At 41.4% G+C, this 18,983-nt stretch overlaps 1 protein-coding gene across 1 annotated transcript in view; it reads right to left on the bottom strand.

Annotated features, from left to right (window-relative positions):
* Positions 1 to 1,308: 1,308 nt before the first annotated feature.
* rph3aa (rabphilin 3A homolog (mouse), a) overlaps positions 1,309 to 18,983 on the bottom strand; it is a 34,410-nt gene continuing 16,735 nt past the window's right edge. The window contains exons 2-16 of the mRNA XM_061060742.1: positions 14,084 to 14,212; positions 13,813 to 13,942; positions 12,310 to 12,393; positions 10,533 to 10,692; positions 9,460 to 9,645; positions 9,112 to 9,291; positions 8,784 to 8,863; positions 7,304 to 7,378; positions 6,706 to 6,815; positions 6,399 to 6,525; positions 5,423 to 5,476; positions 4,737 to 4,888; positions 3,577 to 3,658; positions 3,383 to 3,479; positions 1,309 to 2,183 (exon numbers count right to left, since the gene is read on the bottom strand). Coding sequence (XP_060916725.1) covers positions 2,050 to 2,183; positions 3,383 to 3,479; positions 3,577 to 3,658; positions 4,737 to 4,888; positions 5,423 to 5,476; positions 6,399 to 6,525; positions 6,706 to 6,815; positions 7,304 to 7,378; positions 8,784 to 8,863; positions 9,112 to 9,291; positions 9,460 to 9,645; positions 10,533 to 10,692; positions 12,310 to 12,393; positions 13,813 to 13,942; positions 14,084 to 14,199 — 1,767 coding nt within the window. The 5' untranslated portion in view covers positions 14,200 to 14,212 and the 3' untranslated portion in view covers positions 1,309 to 2,049. The remainder of the gene's footprint in view (positions 2,184 to 3,382; positions 3,480 to 3,576; positions 3,659 to 4,736; positions 4,889 to 5,422; positions 5,477 to 6,398; positions 6,526 to 6,705; positions 6,816 to 7,303; positions 7,379 to 8,783; positions 8,864 to 9,111; positions 9,292 to 9,459; positions 9,646 to 10,532; positions 10,693 to 12,309; positions 12,394 to 13,812; positions 13,943 to 14,083; positions 14,213 to 18,983) is intronic.

The following is an 18,983-nucleotide window of genomic DNA, read 5'->3' as shown; positions in this document are numbered from 1 at the left end:
TCTACTGGATCAAAAAGTTGCATATTCTTCCTTTATGAACATGTGTCAAAAATATAAAGTTGAACCCAATATTAATATTTATTTAGCCTAATATGAAGAAGCTACATTGAGCAGTTAATCTGCTGTCACCTCACAGGCAGGCGGTCAGAATCAGTGGTTCTCAACTAGTGGGTCGGAGCATTTTCTTGGGGATCTTGAAAGCAAACAATGGGCTGTGATGTCACTGTGACGGGTCAGATAACAGCCCGGCACAACTCTAGGTATGAGATACATCAATTTCTATGTTTGATTTGTGTTTAAATTGCATCTCTTAAATAGCTGAGATGTTGAGAAAACAACTGGTAATTTATTGTTATCGCTGGAAAATGGAGTAAATAAAGTGTATGGCTGCATGTCCGTTAAGGGCTTCCGTAGTTTCACCCCTGGTCTATATTGCACGCTGTCCCTGCCACATTAGGGGGAGTGTACAATGTTTGATTACAGAACATTTTGGCCTGGCAGTGCATCAGTTCGCTTTTGTTGCTGCTGGTTATACGAGGGGGGTCCGGGGATGAGGTCATAACCTGTGAGTCTTTTGATCAAGGAGGGAGTCATCCTTCGCATGACATATCAAATATTTAAAAATAAGAAAAATGCAAAACATTAGAATACATATATTCATAATTTAGAGATCTGAATTATCGTGACTCTTTACTTTTTCTCATGGCTGTATTGTCTAAATTGACCTTTTTATGTGTAACTATATGCTGACAGTCAAGTCATTCAAGTATTGATTTTTTTCACCCTTTGTATAAATAAATGAGATACTTTAGAAAGTTTTTAAGCTGCAGCAAATGTGCAACTTATGTCTGTCCTGCTGTCTGAAGGTCTCAGGGAGAAGTCGGATCAGCTGTATCGATTGTTCTTTTTCAAACATAAGCCATATCTTTTGATTTATCCTCACCACAGACGAGAAAGGTAGATTATGTCTTTGCTTAAATTCAAGGACATACTTTTTCACATCGTTCAGAGTACATAAACTTTCACCCACTTGAACCAAAGACAAGTTTTTTCTTTTTTTTATCAAGAGAAGTCAAAGTTCACAAACTTCTCCGCTGCGTGTCTGCCTCAGCTGATTGGTCCAAACCTCGCCTGATTCAAACAAAGTTTCCTGCCATGTCACAACACGTTTGAAGCCAGCAGATGCCATGATGCTTTTATTTATTTAGCCACGTGTTTGCTACAACATGAGTTAAGACATGCACTGATATGAATACACATCAGGGAGCAAAGTGTTGATTATTTTTGAAATGCATTCATCAAATATACCTCTGAAGGAATATTTTACGCTTTAAGTTGCATTAATTACTTCTTTACAATTAAAACACCATGCAGAAGCATTGTAGGCCTTTAGAGACGGACACACATGCACAGGTGACAATGAGACCATCATGTTATCACATCATTTCTGTAACCGTATACATCTTTACCGGTCCTTATCCAAAGAAAACATAATGCATGATGCACATTATTTATGCACAACTACACAAGCAAAGTGGATGTTTTTGTGATGCAAGCAGTCAAAACATGTGGTCACACAGATCAGCTGATAGCAACATACCATGATCTCATATGAGAAGAGCACAGGTGGGGTCGGAAGAGGGGTCAGAGAGCCGGGAATTCCCTTTCTCGTGTCTGAACGTGGAGGCTTTACGACTTTATGATAATGATAATCTCCTCCATAAAATATGAGTATAATCACTTTGTTCAGTCATAACAGCATGGCAGGTAAGGTTTTAATAATATCATAAAGCTGATAATATAATAGCAGTGTAAATGTGAGCTTCCTGGTTTTGTTTAGTGATCGATCCTCATTGAAAAAAGAGCTTTAATGACATCCATGTTGGTCACCTGAAAACTATTGGAAATGCAGCTTGTACATTGACATGAAGGGAAATAAAAGCAAGAGGATAATATCAGTCTGCCGATGTTAACGGGAAGACAATATTCCACAGGGAGAACAATAGAGAAAACAAGTACTTAATTAATAAGAAGGGAAGACGTTTTTTTTTAATCCTCAAACATGGCCGTGTTATCGTTTAGCAGGACATGCCAACGTTCAATCTTCTTGTCTTTGTTCTTGAGGCATTCATACCAGTGCTTCAAACACTCTCCTTTGGCCTGGATGCCCAACTGACATCCACCTGGAGGGAGGGGGAGGAAAAGTACGTATTAACGTTTTTACCACGCAAAGAGAAAAAGGCAAATGTCGACCTGCTAACAATGACAGGGCTAAAGTAATGGGTCCAGTTGTTCAAAAATAATGGTGCGTTCCATTGGATCTTGGAAGTCAGAAATACTCAGATGCTGGTGGAAATATAATCAGGAACGCCCCCTGAAGTCGGAACTCTGACTCGAAAACTCTTGAATAACCAAAGCTCAAAATCCAAGATGGCTGATCCGTACATTGAAGTGTTATCAGCAACTTAGTCTTGTTTTTTTGGAATTCATTCAATCACACGCCAATAGTATCATACAAGTTCTATATGTGGACATGTTGTCCTGCTGTTTTAACGCCCAAACAATCACATAGTTTGTTGTTATCGCCTGGTAGTAGCTAACACAACAAAGCCACTTCTGGAGGCGTCCATGTTGCTTTTTCCGACTCGTAACTGGAACACGTTCAACTCAGGTGTGACATCTATCCAAGCTCCAACATCCGACTTCTAAGGTAAATGGAACGCACCTTAATCCCACAGGATAAATGCTAACGGATTGGATCAAATCTTGAAATCAGGTTTTTGAAAAGTAAACAGAACGATTAATCAGATAAGATCAAGTAATCCAATCCTGGTATTTGAACCTGGTTTAAAACTTCTGAGAAAGATTGGGATAGCTTTGATAAATAAAAAGAGGATTATCCTGACAACAGCAGAGAGATGGCTTCAGACTGGAAAAATGTAAGGGAACAATACGATTGGTCAAGAAATAAAAAATTTCGACTTAGTGGATATTTAAGACATTTTTCTCAATTTATTTTGCAGTAGAAAGGCTGTATTTTTTAAGTGACCAATCACATAAGGTACCGATACAAAAGTATCTGTCAGGATCTTTTAGTTTGTGCGGATTCTGGCGCCCCCTGTGGACAAGGTATGTAGTGAGAAACCACTTTAAGGCACTGGCATTCCTGAATTGGAAGCCCTTAAAATCTGTTTGTGGATCCTTTTGAAAATGATCCAGTCAATAAAGAATTCATCATCTGGGCACCATGAATGTCCGTACCAAATGTAATGACAATTCATCTGATTTTTGTGGGGTCTTAAGGGGTGAGTCAGCCAACTTGTGACATTGTCCTCTCTACAGCCTCTACAAGAGCAATCGTGATTTCAAGATCCCCACTTACCAATGAAGTCATTTGATTTCCCCATGTCATAATCCCAGACAGAGATGTCAAGGGTCTTCTTGGCTAGCTCGCCATGCTTGATTTCATAACCGAATTCCTGAAACACAGTGAAAGGACATCGAGTTTGTTGCAAATTGTTTAAAATTAAATCCGGTTGAGCAAGTTCAGAGCAACAGTTATAAAAAACCACTGACCTCGTTATACTCTGGGTTAAGGGTCTTCTTTTTTATCTGGGTCTTGTTCTTGGCTTTCTTTCCCATATCTGGCTTCAGACATCTAAACACAAAGGAGGCATGAGTCATAAATAAATATATCATAAAATGTAGCGTCACTAACATATGTAACATTCATAGTTTTAATAACCGTGAAGCTAAAGCTGAGCACAAAGACTGGAAATGAGGGATGGTGAGCTGGTCTAGTCTTTGTAAACACAAAATATCATCTTTAATAATTAGTTTTGTAAGGATAAAACAAATGTTCTTTAGAGATGCTATAGTTGGTCATGCTAGCTCCTTTCCCTGTTCAAATCTCTGTGCTAAGATATGCTAGGCTAAGCTTACTAACTTCTGGATGTAGCTTATTATTTATCGTACAGACATAAAAGTTGTATTGAAAGTTTAACCCGTCTCTCAGCTATAACCATATAGTTCAGAAATTGAACTTTCCTTAACTTGAATCTAGAAAGATTTAATAAGTGCTAATCAATCTGCAACCTCTAGTGTTGAAAAATGAAGGAAATGTAGAAGTGTAAAAAACTGCAGTTTCCCAAATGTCCACTTGAGGCAGGCTCCAAAAGGCAAAGAATCCCGATTAGGTTCCTTGTTTAAATGTATATTTTTTGGCAAAATAAACAGCCTGGTTCAAAAGAAAGAATTGTGGTCTACTTCATTTTTTTATTGGTAGAAACTGTACAATGCTGATTTTTCAATGACTCATCAGTTTTGATTAAATTGATTAAAAAGTGTTATTTAAGAGGCGTGGCTTAGTTGACTGACAGCTGTACGCATAGTAGATGTTTACCAGGAAGCTTAAGCTCCAACTTTTTATCTGTTGCTAGATTGACTGAAAGTTAGGTTGAGATAGCATTTTCAAGGTTTCGACCACTTTTGTCGGGCTTCATAACGCCTCTTAAAAACCAATTGTGGGGGCGTCGGTAGCCTAGTGGTTAGCGCATGCGCCCCCATGTACAGAGGCTGTAGTCCTCCAAGTAGGCGGCCAGGGTTTGAATCTGACCTGTGGTTACTTTCCAGGATGAAAATGCCCCACCCAAAATAAAACTTTAAAAAGTTCATGTTTTAAAAAGTACATGGTGCTAATCTTTGCAAATCAGTATGTCAAGGGATCTAGTACGTACACTTTTACGAAAGGGTCAGAGTATCCATTGGAGTCCATGGCAGCCAGATGGGCACAGCGGACCACGCCCACGATCAGACGACCCTGCTGGCTGTTGTACATCAGTGATACAAGGACACGACCCCTCTCCTCTGAGTCTTCACCTTCATTTAGCTGCAAACACACAAACAAGCACACCAGTCATTTCACTGCTCTTAATGCTCCTTTGGCCTGTGAACATATCTGTAGGGATAATACCATGATTATCATAATGCCTCTAATGGAGGATAATGCATGCGCTAAGTGAAAGTCTTCATATATATGTTATTATGCAATAAATGGTTGAAACATTTACATTGACATTTTGTTGCTATGAACAAATTCCAGGAGAAGTCCAGGGTTGAATCCCAATCTCTACCCTGAGGCCTAAACACTTAACCTTTACGGACTTAAATTAAGTTTTCGGTGAGTGTGGTAGCCCATGAAGAATATAAAAGAGAAAAACAACCGTTAGCCAGCCATTGGGAATTTACCATTGGTCATTTTCTTCTTACTTCTCGCCAAGGCTTGAATTATTTTCTATTTTTGCTTTCTCCGGGACAATCTCTTAAATATAGACGATCTACCAAACCTTGAAATGTATACTGCTGAAAAGTCACAATATCCAATGCACAGTGAAACAGTAGAAGATTTATTTGAGGGTCTTACGTCGTCCTCATAGAGAGCCATTCCACGAGCTGGTCCGCCAACAGCTTTCTTCACCTGTAAAGAGAGTAAACCAGTACAAACAATTGAATCGCCATCATCCTCACCACTAGCACTATAATCATGCCTATAATCATCTATACAACAAAACACAAGAATATAGAACACACCTAAGGAAACAGTATAACATTTCGGGAAATACTCTTATTAACTTTACTGTGAGCAATGAATCCAAAGCTACTGCCATCAGCTTGTTAGCTTATGTTAGCATAAAGACTTGAATAAGCTTTTCCAGCTATGTGACAATAGGGTACCTGTTGATTTCCCCTACAACCACTTTGAAAGGTCAGTAATAATAACATGTTATACCTCATTTATAAAATTAGAATGAAAGACTCCAGCAGTACTATGGCAACTTCAAATGTTGTGTTTTTGTAGGTGCGGCTAAACTTGTTTGCTATATTACTTCTTGGTCTCAGCTTGTTGCTGAAAAAAGTACTGTTGTCCCCGTAATCCCTGGCAGGTTTTTGTTGAGTCAAACTAACTTTTTTCTCTCTTTCTTGCTGGGAGTTTGATGACTAAATCTACATCCAGTAGTCAGTTTAATTAGCTTAGCTTAAAGACTGGTAACAGGGGGAAACAGCTAGCCTAGCCTAGCCTAGCCTAGCCTACTTTTGCCTGAAGGTAAGAAAACCCAACCAGATGGCAAATCAAAATCTTGTTGGTAAACCTGACTTTTTCCCAAACTAGCTGGTTACCTCTAGTTCTGTACTTTATGCTAAGGTTACATAACCAGTAACTGTTCATTCATCCCAGGAATAAACTACATTTAAAAATCAACGTCAATATTACTTCACAGAAGTGTAATTTCTTACGAGATAATAGCTCCAAAGTGTTTATTTGGGATAACTGTGCCCTGAGTTGTAACATGCAGTATTCAATGTTTCATTCTGTGACTGAGTGTTGTCATCAGGCCTACCGGGATCACTCGCTCCAAACAAACACTGAAGTTCTTCTTCTGATCAAACTTCAGTTTCTTCAGGGCGACTCGAGTCTCTCCGATGAATTCATTGTGTCCAAACTTGTCCTCGTCACTCACAGAAAGCCTAAAGACAGAGAAACAGGGTGCCTTGTACTTCTATGTCTTTTACTAAGTGCTGCGAGGTCTGTTTGACTAATCTGCAGAAAGCGTCACCCTTATTTCAAACTAGGATCCTTTTAAGACTCATTCCTGCAGCACTTTAGCGGTACAATTGAAGAAAAAGGTAAGCTGAGGTTATTCTTACCGGAGGGTTTTGCGTGACATTTCATCAGCTGTAATGCCGTGGTAGACAAGCGTCTCGTTCCACACAGGATTCAGAGTGTTTTTAAGTGTTTTGGTACGAAGCTTGTTAGACTGAGGAGCCAGAAGACACAACAGAAGACATCCACGGTTAAAAAAAGAGAAATGTAAGATAGGATACATGGGGGGTGGGGGGGGGGGGTATTTGAGAAATAACTGACAAACTGATGCTGGTCATGTCAAACTGTTTGGCCCTGAAGCTAGCTAACTGAGAGAGAGCAAGATGTTCAGTCAAGAGAATAACATAATATGACACATCATAAATCATTCCCCTATATTTGAAGTCAGGAAAATAAGTTGATGGGTTTTCACGACATCCAGTCATTTCAGTGCATCTCAAATTGAATAAACACACTCCTACACACTGTTCTCAAGCTGTGCGCTGATATGAGATCATTGATCACAACATTTCTCTGCTCTGCATTAGCGTTTTGGCTTCCTAACGCTTCAATTAAAACAATTCAAAGAGTCTGAAACTGTGACAAACTACTTTATCTAAAATGTGCAATTGAAGATTGAAGATGTATTTAACATAATTGTACCTTACTGGCTCCGGGTAACAAGTGCAGCTTAACATAGGGGTCAGCGAGTCCATTTGAGTCCATCGGCTTTAAACCCTGAGACACGTGAAGAGAAATAATTTAGATACGCTTCCAAGGACACTCATTTAATTTCTGCAACAATCTTTCAAATATTTCATTCTTCGAGTGATTCATGTCATATATTGCTAAAAAAAATTAAATCCAAACTCATTGGTCAATCCTCGTCTTGCCTGGTCTTTTGTTTTTCCCAATGTGTCCGATCTCGTTTCGTCTTGTCTGGTATTGTTGTCGATATTTTGTTGGTTTGTTATTGTTGTTGTTTTGTGAAATTTGCCATACTTTACTAATCCCCACAATGGGTAATTCTAGTTTTACACTCATATGCTTCTCATACACATAGGCCCAAAATACACACATGCAGTAACAGGACATGTGGACATGCATTAGTGGAGAGTGTGATGGAATTTCTGCATCTCTTTCGATGTGCAGACATTATTTAGCTTACTCGCTGCTGCTCCTGACGACAGTCAGAGCTGATAGGGTTGGGCTGTGACGATGCCCAACAGGGCCACTTAGTGTCTCCTCTCATATCTGGATTGTTTGGCAGACTTGGTGCCTGCTCCCAATTGTCTTAGACACCACATTCAAGTTTTACGTAGAGTATGTAGGGTGATATGCCCCTGAACTTTACAAAGCCTATGAGATGGTTTGACAGAACTGGCTTGGCAAGACACTGTACTTCATGTGGTACGCGAGTCTTACATAAACATCTTCAACTCAACTCAAAAGCCATCTGTTGTCCCCGTAATCCCTGGCAGGTTTTTGTTGAGTCAAACTAACTTTTTTTTCTCTTTCTCGCTGGGAGTTTGATGACTAAAGCTATATCCAGGAGTCAGTTTAATTAGCTTAGAGACTTAAAGACTGGGAACAGGGGGAATCAGCTAGCCTAGCCTAGCTTTGTCTGAAGGTAAGAAAACCCAACTTTGTCCCAACCTAGTTGGTTACCTCTAGTTCTGTTCTTTATGCTGAGGTAACATAGCCAGTAACTGTTCATTCATCCCAAGAATAAATTACATTTAAAAATCAACGTCAATATTGATAGTCTAGCTTTGTCTGAAGGTAAGAAAACCCAAAACCCAACTTTGTCCCAAGCTAGCTGGCTACCTCTAGTTCTGTTCTTTGTCTCCTGTCTCTGAGTCTCCTGAATCTTTCTTGTGTGAAGTCAAGTTTATACACAATTCCTCAACAGAGAGATGTCAGAGTGGGAGTCTGCTGTAAAAACAGGCTTTTTTTGAATGGGGTGTGTATGTGACTTCCTGTGCTTCTGGAGCGAGCATCAAGTGGACACCCGAGGAACTGCAGGGTTTTGCACTTCTGCATCTGCTTCTCTTTTCAACACCGGAGGTTGCCACTTGGTCCTATCTTGTTTACTCTTGTTTTATTTGCCCCTCTTTTATCTCATTTGTATTCATGTTATTACCTTGGCTTTAACGACACAACAGTGCAGGGTGTGGTTCTCCTGTTCGTAAAGGAGACTGAACTCCAGAGAGCCCAGAGTTGCTGCAAAATAAAAACACACGAGAGGGAAAAGTGAAATCTGGACTTTTATGGAATTTAAGAGAAAGCAATTTTCCACTGAAACAGATAAACATCGATTTGTTTATCTTCATTGCTCCTTTGAGAACTTATTTTATCAGCTGTAGGCCACATGAGATAGACTTGTTCTTATTCAGCGTGATCTAAATTGGACAAAAGTAAACATTGCCTTCGGGGAAGACGTTTTGTTTAAGAGGTAAGATCAGTCTTACTGGCGTCATCTGAGTCGTAGTCGTTGTCGTCTTCTTCTGTTCGATCTGGTGGAGGTCTCGGGGGAGCGGGGTTGTTGACCGGTGGATTAACAGGTGGAATAATTCTGCTTGTTGGAGTATTTGATGAAATGGAGCTGGAGCCCACAGGTGCCCTTTTTTCCTGAACAGCTGGAGGTGAAACTGTCTCTGTCTTCTCTGGGAGTTTAGCAGGAGGAGCTAGCGAAACAACAACACAACAAAAGCAGCTGTAAATTCAGTATGAAAATACATTGTAGTATGTTGTTGTTGACGCTGAAATCAGCCCCCACAGCACTTGTCTTATTCTTAGAAAGAGCAGTGTGACTTTACCTGCGGCTGGGGCAGCTGACTGGGCGTTTGCCCGCGGCGGTTTGGAGGCTAACACTTGTCTCTCAGTCTTCATTACAGCCGGTGGACAAGTCTGACTCTCATTATAGCTGTCAGCTGTTGTTCTTGCTGTCTGCTCCCATTGTTCTGACCCGGAGGACTGCTGCTGCTGATGATCTGCACCGAGCTCTGAGGAGACAAAAGACCGACATCACTGCCACCCAAAACAGCTGCTGTTGGTGCTGCACCCAAAGCTCCTCATTGTGTACTATTACTATGAGGTAGCAAAATAATGCAGATATTTTAAGTAAAAGCACACTCTACCATGTTTCTCTAACACTAATATGTGTCTCTAGCCTGTCTACAAATCTCCCAGTTATGAGAAAAGTCCATCCTCTCCGTCTTTTTCCTGCTCCACTTTTCAGAAAATGTGTGCTCAAACAGGCCGTTTGGAGATTTTCCCTTCATGACATCACAAAGGGCAGTAGCCCCTCCCCCAGGTGGGTGACACTCCCACAGCTAGGTGTTTGTTCTGCCCTCTGAGTCTGCCTTCTCACGGTTAAAAATACGACATGGTGCAAGAAAGCTCGAGAAACATCCCCTTCCAGAGAGGGGGCGTGGTCAGACACAGCTCATTTACATATTTAAAGGTACAGACACAGAAACAGCCTGTTCTGAGCAGCGCTGAAATAGAGGGGTTTATAGACATGATCAAATACAGGATCAGAGTGGATTTAGAACAAGACACTTCACACACATGTTTTGAGGAGCTCTGAGACTTATTTAAAATAGTTGAAAAGGAGTAAAATATGTTACGTTTAAATTAAAATGACTTTGTGGCTGTAATAGAAATGGATGGATGTATATTGTTGTTGACATATACTATGTGTCATGTGACCCGTACTTCAGTATGTTGCTAACGGCAAACTGACGTTCGGGGTCAGCAGTATGTGGTTTCACAGCTGTAGACTGCAAAGTGGACCTGTGAATGTCAGATTTCTGATTTTTTATTATAGACTTGGCATGTTAGCGCATCTGTCGACTACTTCTAAACTTAATCTCCTTGTATGCTATACCGTGTCCCTGGTGTCGTGTTGGTTCCTGTGATCCGTTCTGACCTGTCGGCGCATAGCTGTTCTCGATGCTGGACTGTCGAGAACCGGAGAGAGGGAGGGCGGCAGGCAGACTCTGCTGGTCTCTCCCCTTGAAGAACCACGCTCCTGAACGCTTCTGTACCTGCAGAAACACACGGTGAATTCAGACTGAATAATGACAACAAACTGTGTCACATCATTTCTAAAGAATGAATGTACTACTTTAGTTTTAACACCTGTAAGGTTGAAAGATTGAAAGGCACGTTAATACGACTCTCAACAAATTATTAAGTAGCTCTGTAACGTCTAGATGTATTTTTCTAGGTTCTTCTTTTTCATTGTCTGCTTCTATATAACTCTGCTTGTGTTTTGGTCGATCTTAGTGGCTGTTTTTTTTGGGATATTTATAGAACAATGTTTTGCTCCTATAGCTAAAAAAGTGTTGTACACTAAAATATTTAAAGGTGATGGTAGCTTTGTCCCATTCGGGGGCTGCTTCCTTTGAAGTGCGCATTTGAGGGCCGATTATGTCACGGCTGTGATGTCTAATTTCAGAGGCTCCTTCAAATGCTGCCGGCAAATGTGTCCTCCTTTCCCTGACCAACACAGGATCCATCTGGTTCATCCTTTTTGTAATAACATATCCCAAAATTAATTTCTCAGTTCTACAATCTTTACTGTTGCTACTAATTACTAAAAGAGGAGATTAAAATTCTAATGACCTTTAAAAGAATCGGTTAAGCCAGGTAACTTGACTTATGTTAGCTAGTTCTGGTGCATCTGTCGAGGTTGCTAGGCAACAGTGGTGGCACTCAAAAACAAAAAGATAAGAGAGTTTGTGACGCAAACAGGGAATCCTCCCTTTCAGCCTGAGTGGTCTACAATGGACCGGGGGGAAAGCTGGGTCCTTCCTAGGATCCTAGCTCTGAATTGAGACACAAATTATATGTCGATGTTGTGTCTAAAAGCTTGTTTTTGCTGCCCCCAAGTGGCCAAACAAAAGCCACTAAAGCTTCAACTGAAATGAAAAGTAAAAAGGTATTTCAAAGTCGCCACTAAACTAAAGTTAACGTACATGATGACTTGTATTTTAGTAGGAAAGTTGGCCTATATTTCAGTTGTTTCTGCTTCTCGTGGCCAAAAGTGGTACTACAGTCTTATTGACATCTCTGGAAAAACAGAGCTTCAAAGATGAAATACATTTCAATGATTTTTGTGTGTATATTATGATTGTTTATATTAAAATTCATCGACTCTCAGATTTATTTTAAACAATAAAAATATTGGGCTTATTCCTCGTTTCTTTATGTTATTGGAACAGACATGACGCCGTTGTATTCAGAGCGTTACACAGTGGTGTTTCAGTGTGTGTGACTGACGGGAGGGAGCATTTATTTAAAGAGTCTGATCTCCCTGAGGCTCAAACCTGAACAAACGCAGCGCCAAAACCACAACGCCATTGTACAACTGCATGCTTTATGTATCATATTCATCCATATACTATCTGTGGGCTTACAATTAAATAGCGCTGAAATAAATCCCTAGCCTATTACTCGTTTTTTCTATACTGAGGTGGTATCAATGGAGGGTAATTTTCCAGGTCACTGGGCAGTGAAATGCAGTTCAGAGTGAGTGTAAAAGGCACAAAATGGTTCAGATCACAAGAAAAGCTGCAGGAAAGAAAAGACATAATGGCATAATTTAGCTGTTATGATCTTATCAAACCTGCTCTGTTCTTTATATTTCTCCCCCTCCTCACCTCTTGGTGCTCGTTGCAGATTCTGCACAGCCACACAGGACACGACCTGCTGTTGCTGAAAATCCCGCATTTGCTGCACATGTGCTGCAAAAGAGGCAAACACACTCATAAGACACACACACACATGCACACAGGAGCATAAGCATATACGCAGATGTAGGTCTCGATGGCAGGTGCACACAGATTGTTACAGTTCAGATGGCATTAACCTTGTTGTGTGTGGAGTTATTGAGAGCAGTAACGTGTTGTGAAGAGCAGGAAGGACACCGTGTACGTCAGAACATGTTAGCGTATGACCCACTGAGTGCTCATCGCCGAAGGAAACCACTTAACAGCTACACAACGGTGTATAAAATACGACAAACACAAATCTGTGCCTGCTGAGAGCTGCACACATATGGACGAGGATTAGAGCCGAGCATGAGGAGAATATATAAATCAGAGAAGAGAGATTTTTGATGGTATTTTATTTTAATATTAAAACTGAATCTTGAAAATTCTTCCTCTCCCATTTTCCCTTCACTCATAGTTCAAGTTCAACTCTTTTTCCATATGTCTGAACTTGTTGAACTGTGTTGAACTTTAAAAATGACTGAATATGATTAAAGCGTTTGTCTAAATCTCAACATTATGACTTTTATTCCCGTTATCGCAAGTATTCTCGACATTAAGGGCCCAAGATATGAAGTGAATTAAATGATAAACTGACCTTATAAACTTATCTGCATGTTTCTAATAAACTCCATGAGCTTACAGCCAGATCTGCCATGTTTTAAAATAAGGACGGCTGCTCAGTTTAATCTCGCATGTAAAAAAAGCTAAACTTAAAGGAGCAATATGTAACTCCGACACCTAGTGTTTAAAATGGGTACTGCAGTCCAAATTCAAAACATTAGAGAGCTGTCTCCCCCCGCCCCCTCCTCTCTAGAGTCGAGTGGTGGACACTGAAGCTTCAGTGTTTATCCAGCTCTGCATGGGTCTGTAAACCTTTCTGTGTTCTAACCTCTCTCCATTTTTCAAAAAGCATCTCCAATATTGATCCTAGTTTGAGCACGTTTCTGCTCGTGGAGCTTATTAGAAACATGCAGAGGCTTTTTAGGTCGGGTACAATCACTTCTATCTGAACCACTTCTCTTGCCCGCTTCCATCGCTGCAACACCTCTTGGTTTGCCGTTTGTCTGAGTGTCTGTGTGTAGGTGCCTTAAAACCGCCTACCTTCTCTGGTTCCAAATAAAAACAGACCCTTCAGTACCAGAATCTAAAGTTAGAAGGAGGACATACTGGCTGCTGCATTGTTGTCAGAGAAGCCAGCACTTCAACATAGCATGTTTTCTTAATGTCTGATCATATAGTAAGGTCACTTTATCATTTAATTCAGTAAATATCTTACATAAAGCTTCTTTAAAGTTCAACTTCACTTATTTCAACCTTAATTTTTTTACTATTCTACTTTTGAATTCTTCTTGAATTGTCTCCCTTTTCCCCCTGAAATGCAACACCTACATTTTTGCACTGCACACAGAGGACAGCTGTGACCCCCTGCGGTCCAAAAGACGCTCCACACAGCAGACACTGCGACTGTCCGTCCCCACACGCCGTCTTCTTGATGTTATCCAGCCGGCTGGAGAGACGCCTGCGAAATAATGAGAGCATGGACACAAACTAGGCAACAGGTTTCACCACAAAAATCATCCAGCTCGGCGAACATGTGTGTGTGTGTGTGTGTGTTTCACTGATGTGATTCTGTGACACTGAGAAAACAGATTTCACTCACTCGATCCTCTGCTGCTCCATGTTCTCCATCATGGCCGCCCGAGCCAGCACACTGTTGATGATCTCCTTCTCCTCATCCGTGAGATCCTCCCCCAGGGGCCCGCCAGACATGTTCATCGTCCACCTAATCCTAAACCCAAACACACACGCACACAAACACACAAAAATAGGCACACAGAGAATAAATGGCGTGCAAAGTAAAAGCGACGCTCGGACAAAAGGCCACTAACTCCAAAAAGTGCATAACTAAGGAGATAAAGACACTGAAATCTGCAGACAGGAAGGAAGCTGGAAACATTTAGGACTTTAAGAAACGCTGAGCAACTGCAGAAAGTGTCACACACAATAACACACAAGTGGGTTACATGATGACTAAACTTTCAAATAATACACATCTCGGCTTTAACCAAATAATCAACTGAAAGGATATGTCATGAATATCTTGTTAATTCATTTCAATCTACCAGCCTGCGGGCCCCCCTTACATCACCATGAACAGGAAAAAAGATGAAAAATGTAACATTTAAAGCCACCAAAGCTCCTGTGAGGAATGTTCAGTTCTTAGTGGATTTTGGCGCCCCTTGTGGACAAAGCTGTCCTCATCATCTACAGTTCTACGACTCCATTAGGAGACGCTTTTACCCAAAGCGACAGACATCAGAGAGTAAGAACAACACAGTCAAGGATCTAGAGAGGAGGAAACAATGTCAGTAAGAGCAAACAAACAGCTTTCAGTCCGATTTTTTGGGGACTAATATGCTGCTTGTACCCAATGCATGTTCAAACTTTTGCATCATTACAAACAGGAATCATACTGCTTCAAAAAGTCCTTCCCCTCACATGCAGATTCTTAATTCATTTCAAGATACCTGATTTAGAGAACACATCTGCGTCGCATGCACAGACAATTATAAAAGCCCACCCCTTTAACAAAAGATGAAAAACAAGAAGCATTTGTAGAATATTCCCTGAGCGGTGGTCAAGCTTCAAAGTGAAGGACACAGGTCGATACAAATCCTTAAAACCATCGGGAGGCAGCAGAGAAGCTTTTTTTAATCTGCATCTGTAGCCCAAAGGGATGCTGCTCATTATGATGCATGCAACAAATAACGCTTCTTTGATCAAATCTTGCATGACTTTAAATTTAAAAATAGACACGCAGGCTTCTTTACAGTGTTTCTGGGAACATCGGAAATCACGACTGGAGCTTCGGAGGCATGCAGCAGATTCATAAAAAGGGAAATGCTGTGGTGATTCAGCACGGAAGTGTTGTATTGTTTAGGGAAAAAAGTAAAGTTGGCCAAACTCGAAATGTGTTTCTTAAAATAACTTTTAATCCCAACAGGAAGGACCACTGTAGCTGCATTATTGTTTTCTTTTTAGCATTATAACGGGGGAATAAAAACAACTCTCGCTGACGGTTCATAATGCGTGTCTGCGTTTGATTTGAACTGGCATGGAGTTCTGCCTCTGCTCTGCCAGCTGGACGCGAGTGATTTTAAACCTAAAAGGCAGCTCCTGGGAGCTCTCCAACACCGGAGGGTTTGTTTCACAAAGGAACATTCTAACGTCAGGTTCACCGCAGCGAATCTCAAAATGTGAGGTTTTGTCGTTAAATGTTTCCAAATGAGACATGAGGCTCAGGATGCTTTTAAGCCAATTAAGCTAATGGCTCAATAAAATGACACGATTTGGCACTTTTACACTGCAGGTCACACCTACACATTCACACACTGATGGCAGAGGCTGCTATGCAAAGTGTCCATCAGTATTAACTAATCCCATTCATACACTGCCAACGAAGCAGTGGGAGCAACCTGGGGTTAATCGGGCATGTGGCTGCTGGAGTTGGGAATCGAATCCCTGACCTTCCGGTTGAGAGACGACTGAAAGCCGTAATGATGAGGTCCCCAGTCGGACAAGGAAAACTTCAAGCTCCGAGGGACAAGTGTAAACTTCAACTTTGAACATTTTCATGGAAGACTGAGGTGGAATTTTCTAGAAAATGTGTGCCACCATTGGACTGTGTCATCCCAACCACCAACCAACGGCCAGCCGCCACCATCGGAATGTGTCGTCCCAACCACCAACCAACGGCCAGCCGCCACCATTGGACTGTGTCGTCCCAACCACCACCCAACGCCAAGCCACCACCATCGGACTGTGTTGTCCAAACCGCGACCTGAAGCAAAGCCTCCACCATCGACTGGGTCATCCCCACGACAACCGTCGTCCTCATTCATGCACGCCCTGCTCCGACCTCCACCTCAGCAGCAAAGAAGTGTGGACAACCGGACCGCGAGGACTACAAAGGAGAAATCCTTCCTGCATGTTATCCCATATGCTCTTTTGTAAAGCCTCTCGAGGTGACACACAGAAATGTACAGGAGTTCATATGTGAAAGTGGCTTTGAAACATGCATTATTCTGCAGCACATTTTATGTTCAGTTCAGAATCAAATCAGTGACCGACTCAAAGTCCAACTTGTAACAGCACCAGCGGCTCTGTGATTTATGCTGCTTGTAAGACACGGCTCCTGCAGCAGAGATTTCATTGTCCATTCAACTGTCGGAGAGTGCCATGTCTGCAGCAGCACTCCCTTTAAAAGGTCTGAGAAGAGCTAATGTGATTAGCCATGATTTATTTCAGCTGTACCACACCTACTGCTGCTTCTGTTGCTGCCTCCGGTTGTCAAATTCCCAAACATCTGCCGGGTCGTGTCCAAGTGCACAGACACAGGCGTTAGTCCTGCATATGCTTGGGAAATTGGACCATTAATTGAGGCTGACTGCTGACTGTGGAACGTGAACTGTAGTTAGCTGTAATGTGTTATTGAAGTCAGAAAATGTGCAAGCCTGAAGACATTTTTTCACTGCGGAGAAGGAGCACTCATTATCTTTTCACAGGAGCATCGTTAAAGACGAATAGCACGACCTCGCCCTCTCCCCTCTGGTCCCACCCGGCTGCTCAAAAAATTTTTTTTTTAAAATGACACCTCACTGATTGACTGATGCAGCAAAAATTTCAAGGACAAAGAGGCGGAAAACTTTTGAATAATATATGCACAACGTTTCCTTCTCTGCAAGCAAATTTTCAAAGGGGGAACATTGGTGGAATCAGACTCTAACTTGCATGTACGGTCTAAAATAATCTGCAGTGTAGGTTGTAGGTTTTATAGGAGTGTGTCCGAGCTTTAAACGTCACAGGAGATCAGGCTGTGTGCTGAGTAAGAACGTTTTTTAATGCCTCACTTACTAAACGGCTCAGCGCCCTTCGTCTTCTCCATTCCTCCTCCTCTTCCTCCCTGAAAAAAAATGTCCCGTCTCTAACGCATGGAAATGTCATGAGGAGATTGCTGTCATTGTGGAAAGATGTGACAACCCGACAGATTGATGCCTGATGATGCCTGATGATGTCAGTGTGTGTGTGTGTGTGTGCCCTGAAGGCTTCACAGTGAGAGAGAAAGGTGGGGTCAGAAAGGAAATGTTCTGAAATGGCAGACACATTCGGGCCGTGAGTCAACAAATAACACACACACACACACACAAAATGACACATATTCACACATACACAACGCACACACAAGCACACACACACTGTCATCATGCATCAAATCATTTCAGTTACAGCCTGCAACGCATGTGAAAATGACAAATTGGTAAAATCTCACTAAAGAGAAACATCAAAGTTTTGTTTAATTTATAGTTTGATATAAAAAAGAGGTCATGCTCCTTACACCATTATACAGAGATTATTAAATAAGAGGTGAGAGAAAAGTATCAATACAAGAATCTGTTTTGCTGTGCACGGTACCCACCTGAGGGATCTTTGATGTTTTTTCTTTATAAGTTAAACCTGTGTTTTTTTTTGACAGTGTGAGGGGTACGGCGGTCCGCTCTGCAGTTCGTGCAGCCCAGCTCCATTCTGTGCATGTCTCAGCTCCAAACAGCGTCACCAGCGCAACATGTCAGCGCCTGTCGCGGCCATATTCTGGCTTCAATTCAAGTTCAGCGGCATGAGACGGAGAAGTGCTGTCCATTTAAATATACAGCCGACATTCAGGATTCTGAAAAGACTATGCAGACTACAACCCAACCCGGACCCTCAGGTCATCAGGTGGAGGTCTTTTAACCGTACCCAGAGAGGGGGCCTTTAGTTAGTTAGGTGGTCCTTCTCTCTGAAACAAACTCCCTGCTGACCTAATGTCCATTACTACTGTTTCTACTTTTAAAACAAAACTCAAAATCTGTTCTCGAAAGCATATGAATAGTTATTTTTATTTTTGTATGTGTGTGTGTGTATGTATGATCACTTTTGTGGGAACTGATGTTTGCTGTGTTGTGTGTATGAATTATTAATGACTGTGGAAACACTTTCTTTCTTTTGTATGTTGTGTTTTGCTTTTGTTTTTAACCTCAATGTAAAGCACATTGAGCTTATCTGTAATGAAATGTGCTATATAAATAAAATTGCCAATTGCTATGCTGCCGAAAATGCAGACTCACAGAAAGTCCTGAATTTCGCGTTTTAAAGCCTGAATTCAGCTCATTCACAAACTTGATCATTCGACAGTGACACAGAACTAAAGCACTCACACAACTTGTTCATGTACTTTTACAATTTGAAACAAGCTGAAATACACACACACTCAGAAATACGACTTTCTTATAGCTGTGAAACATCATCAACTAAATGTCAGAACAAATGCTCTCATATTATAATTGATGAGTCATATTAGCCATGAATTAGAGTCAGGGTCAGTGGTTTCTCTCCCTCGCGGCCACATGCAAACACACACACACACACACACACACACACAGACACAGACACAGACACACACACACACACAGACACAGACACAGACACACACACACACACACACACACACACACACACACACA

This window comes from Labrus mixtus, chromosome 17, assembly GCF_963584025.1.
Source record: "Labrus mixtus chromosome 17, fLabMix1.1, whole genome shotgun sequence".
NCBI classification, from domain to species: Eukaryota; Metazoa; Chordata; class Actinopteri; order Labriformes; family Labridae; genus Labrus; species Labrus mixtus.
This window is presented reverse-complemented; position numbering and strand designations above follow the sequence as displayed.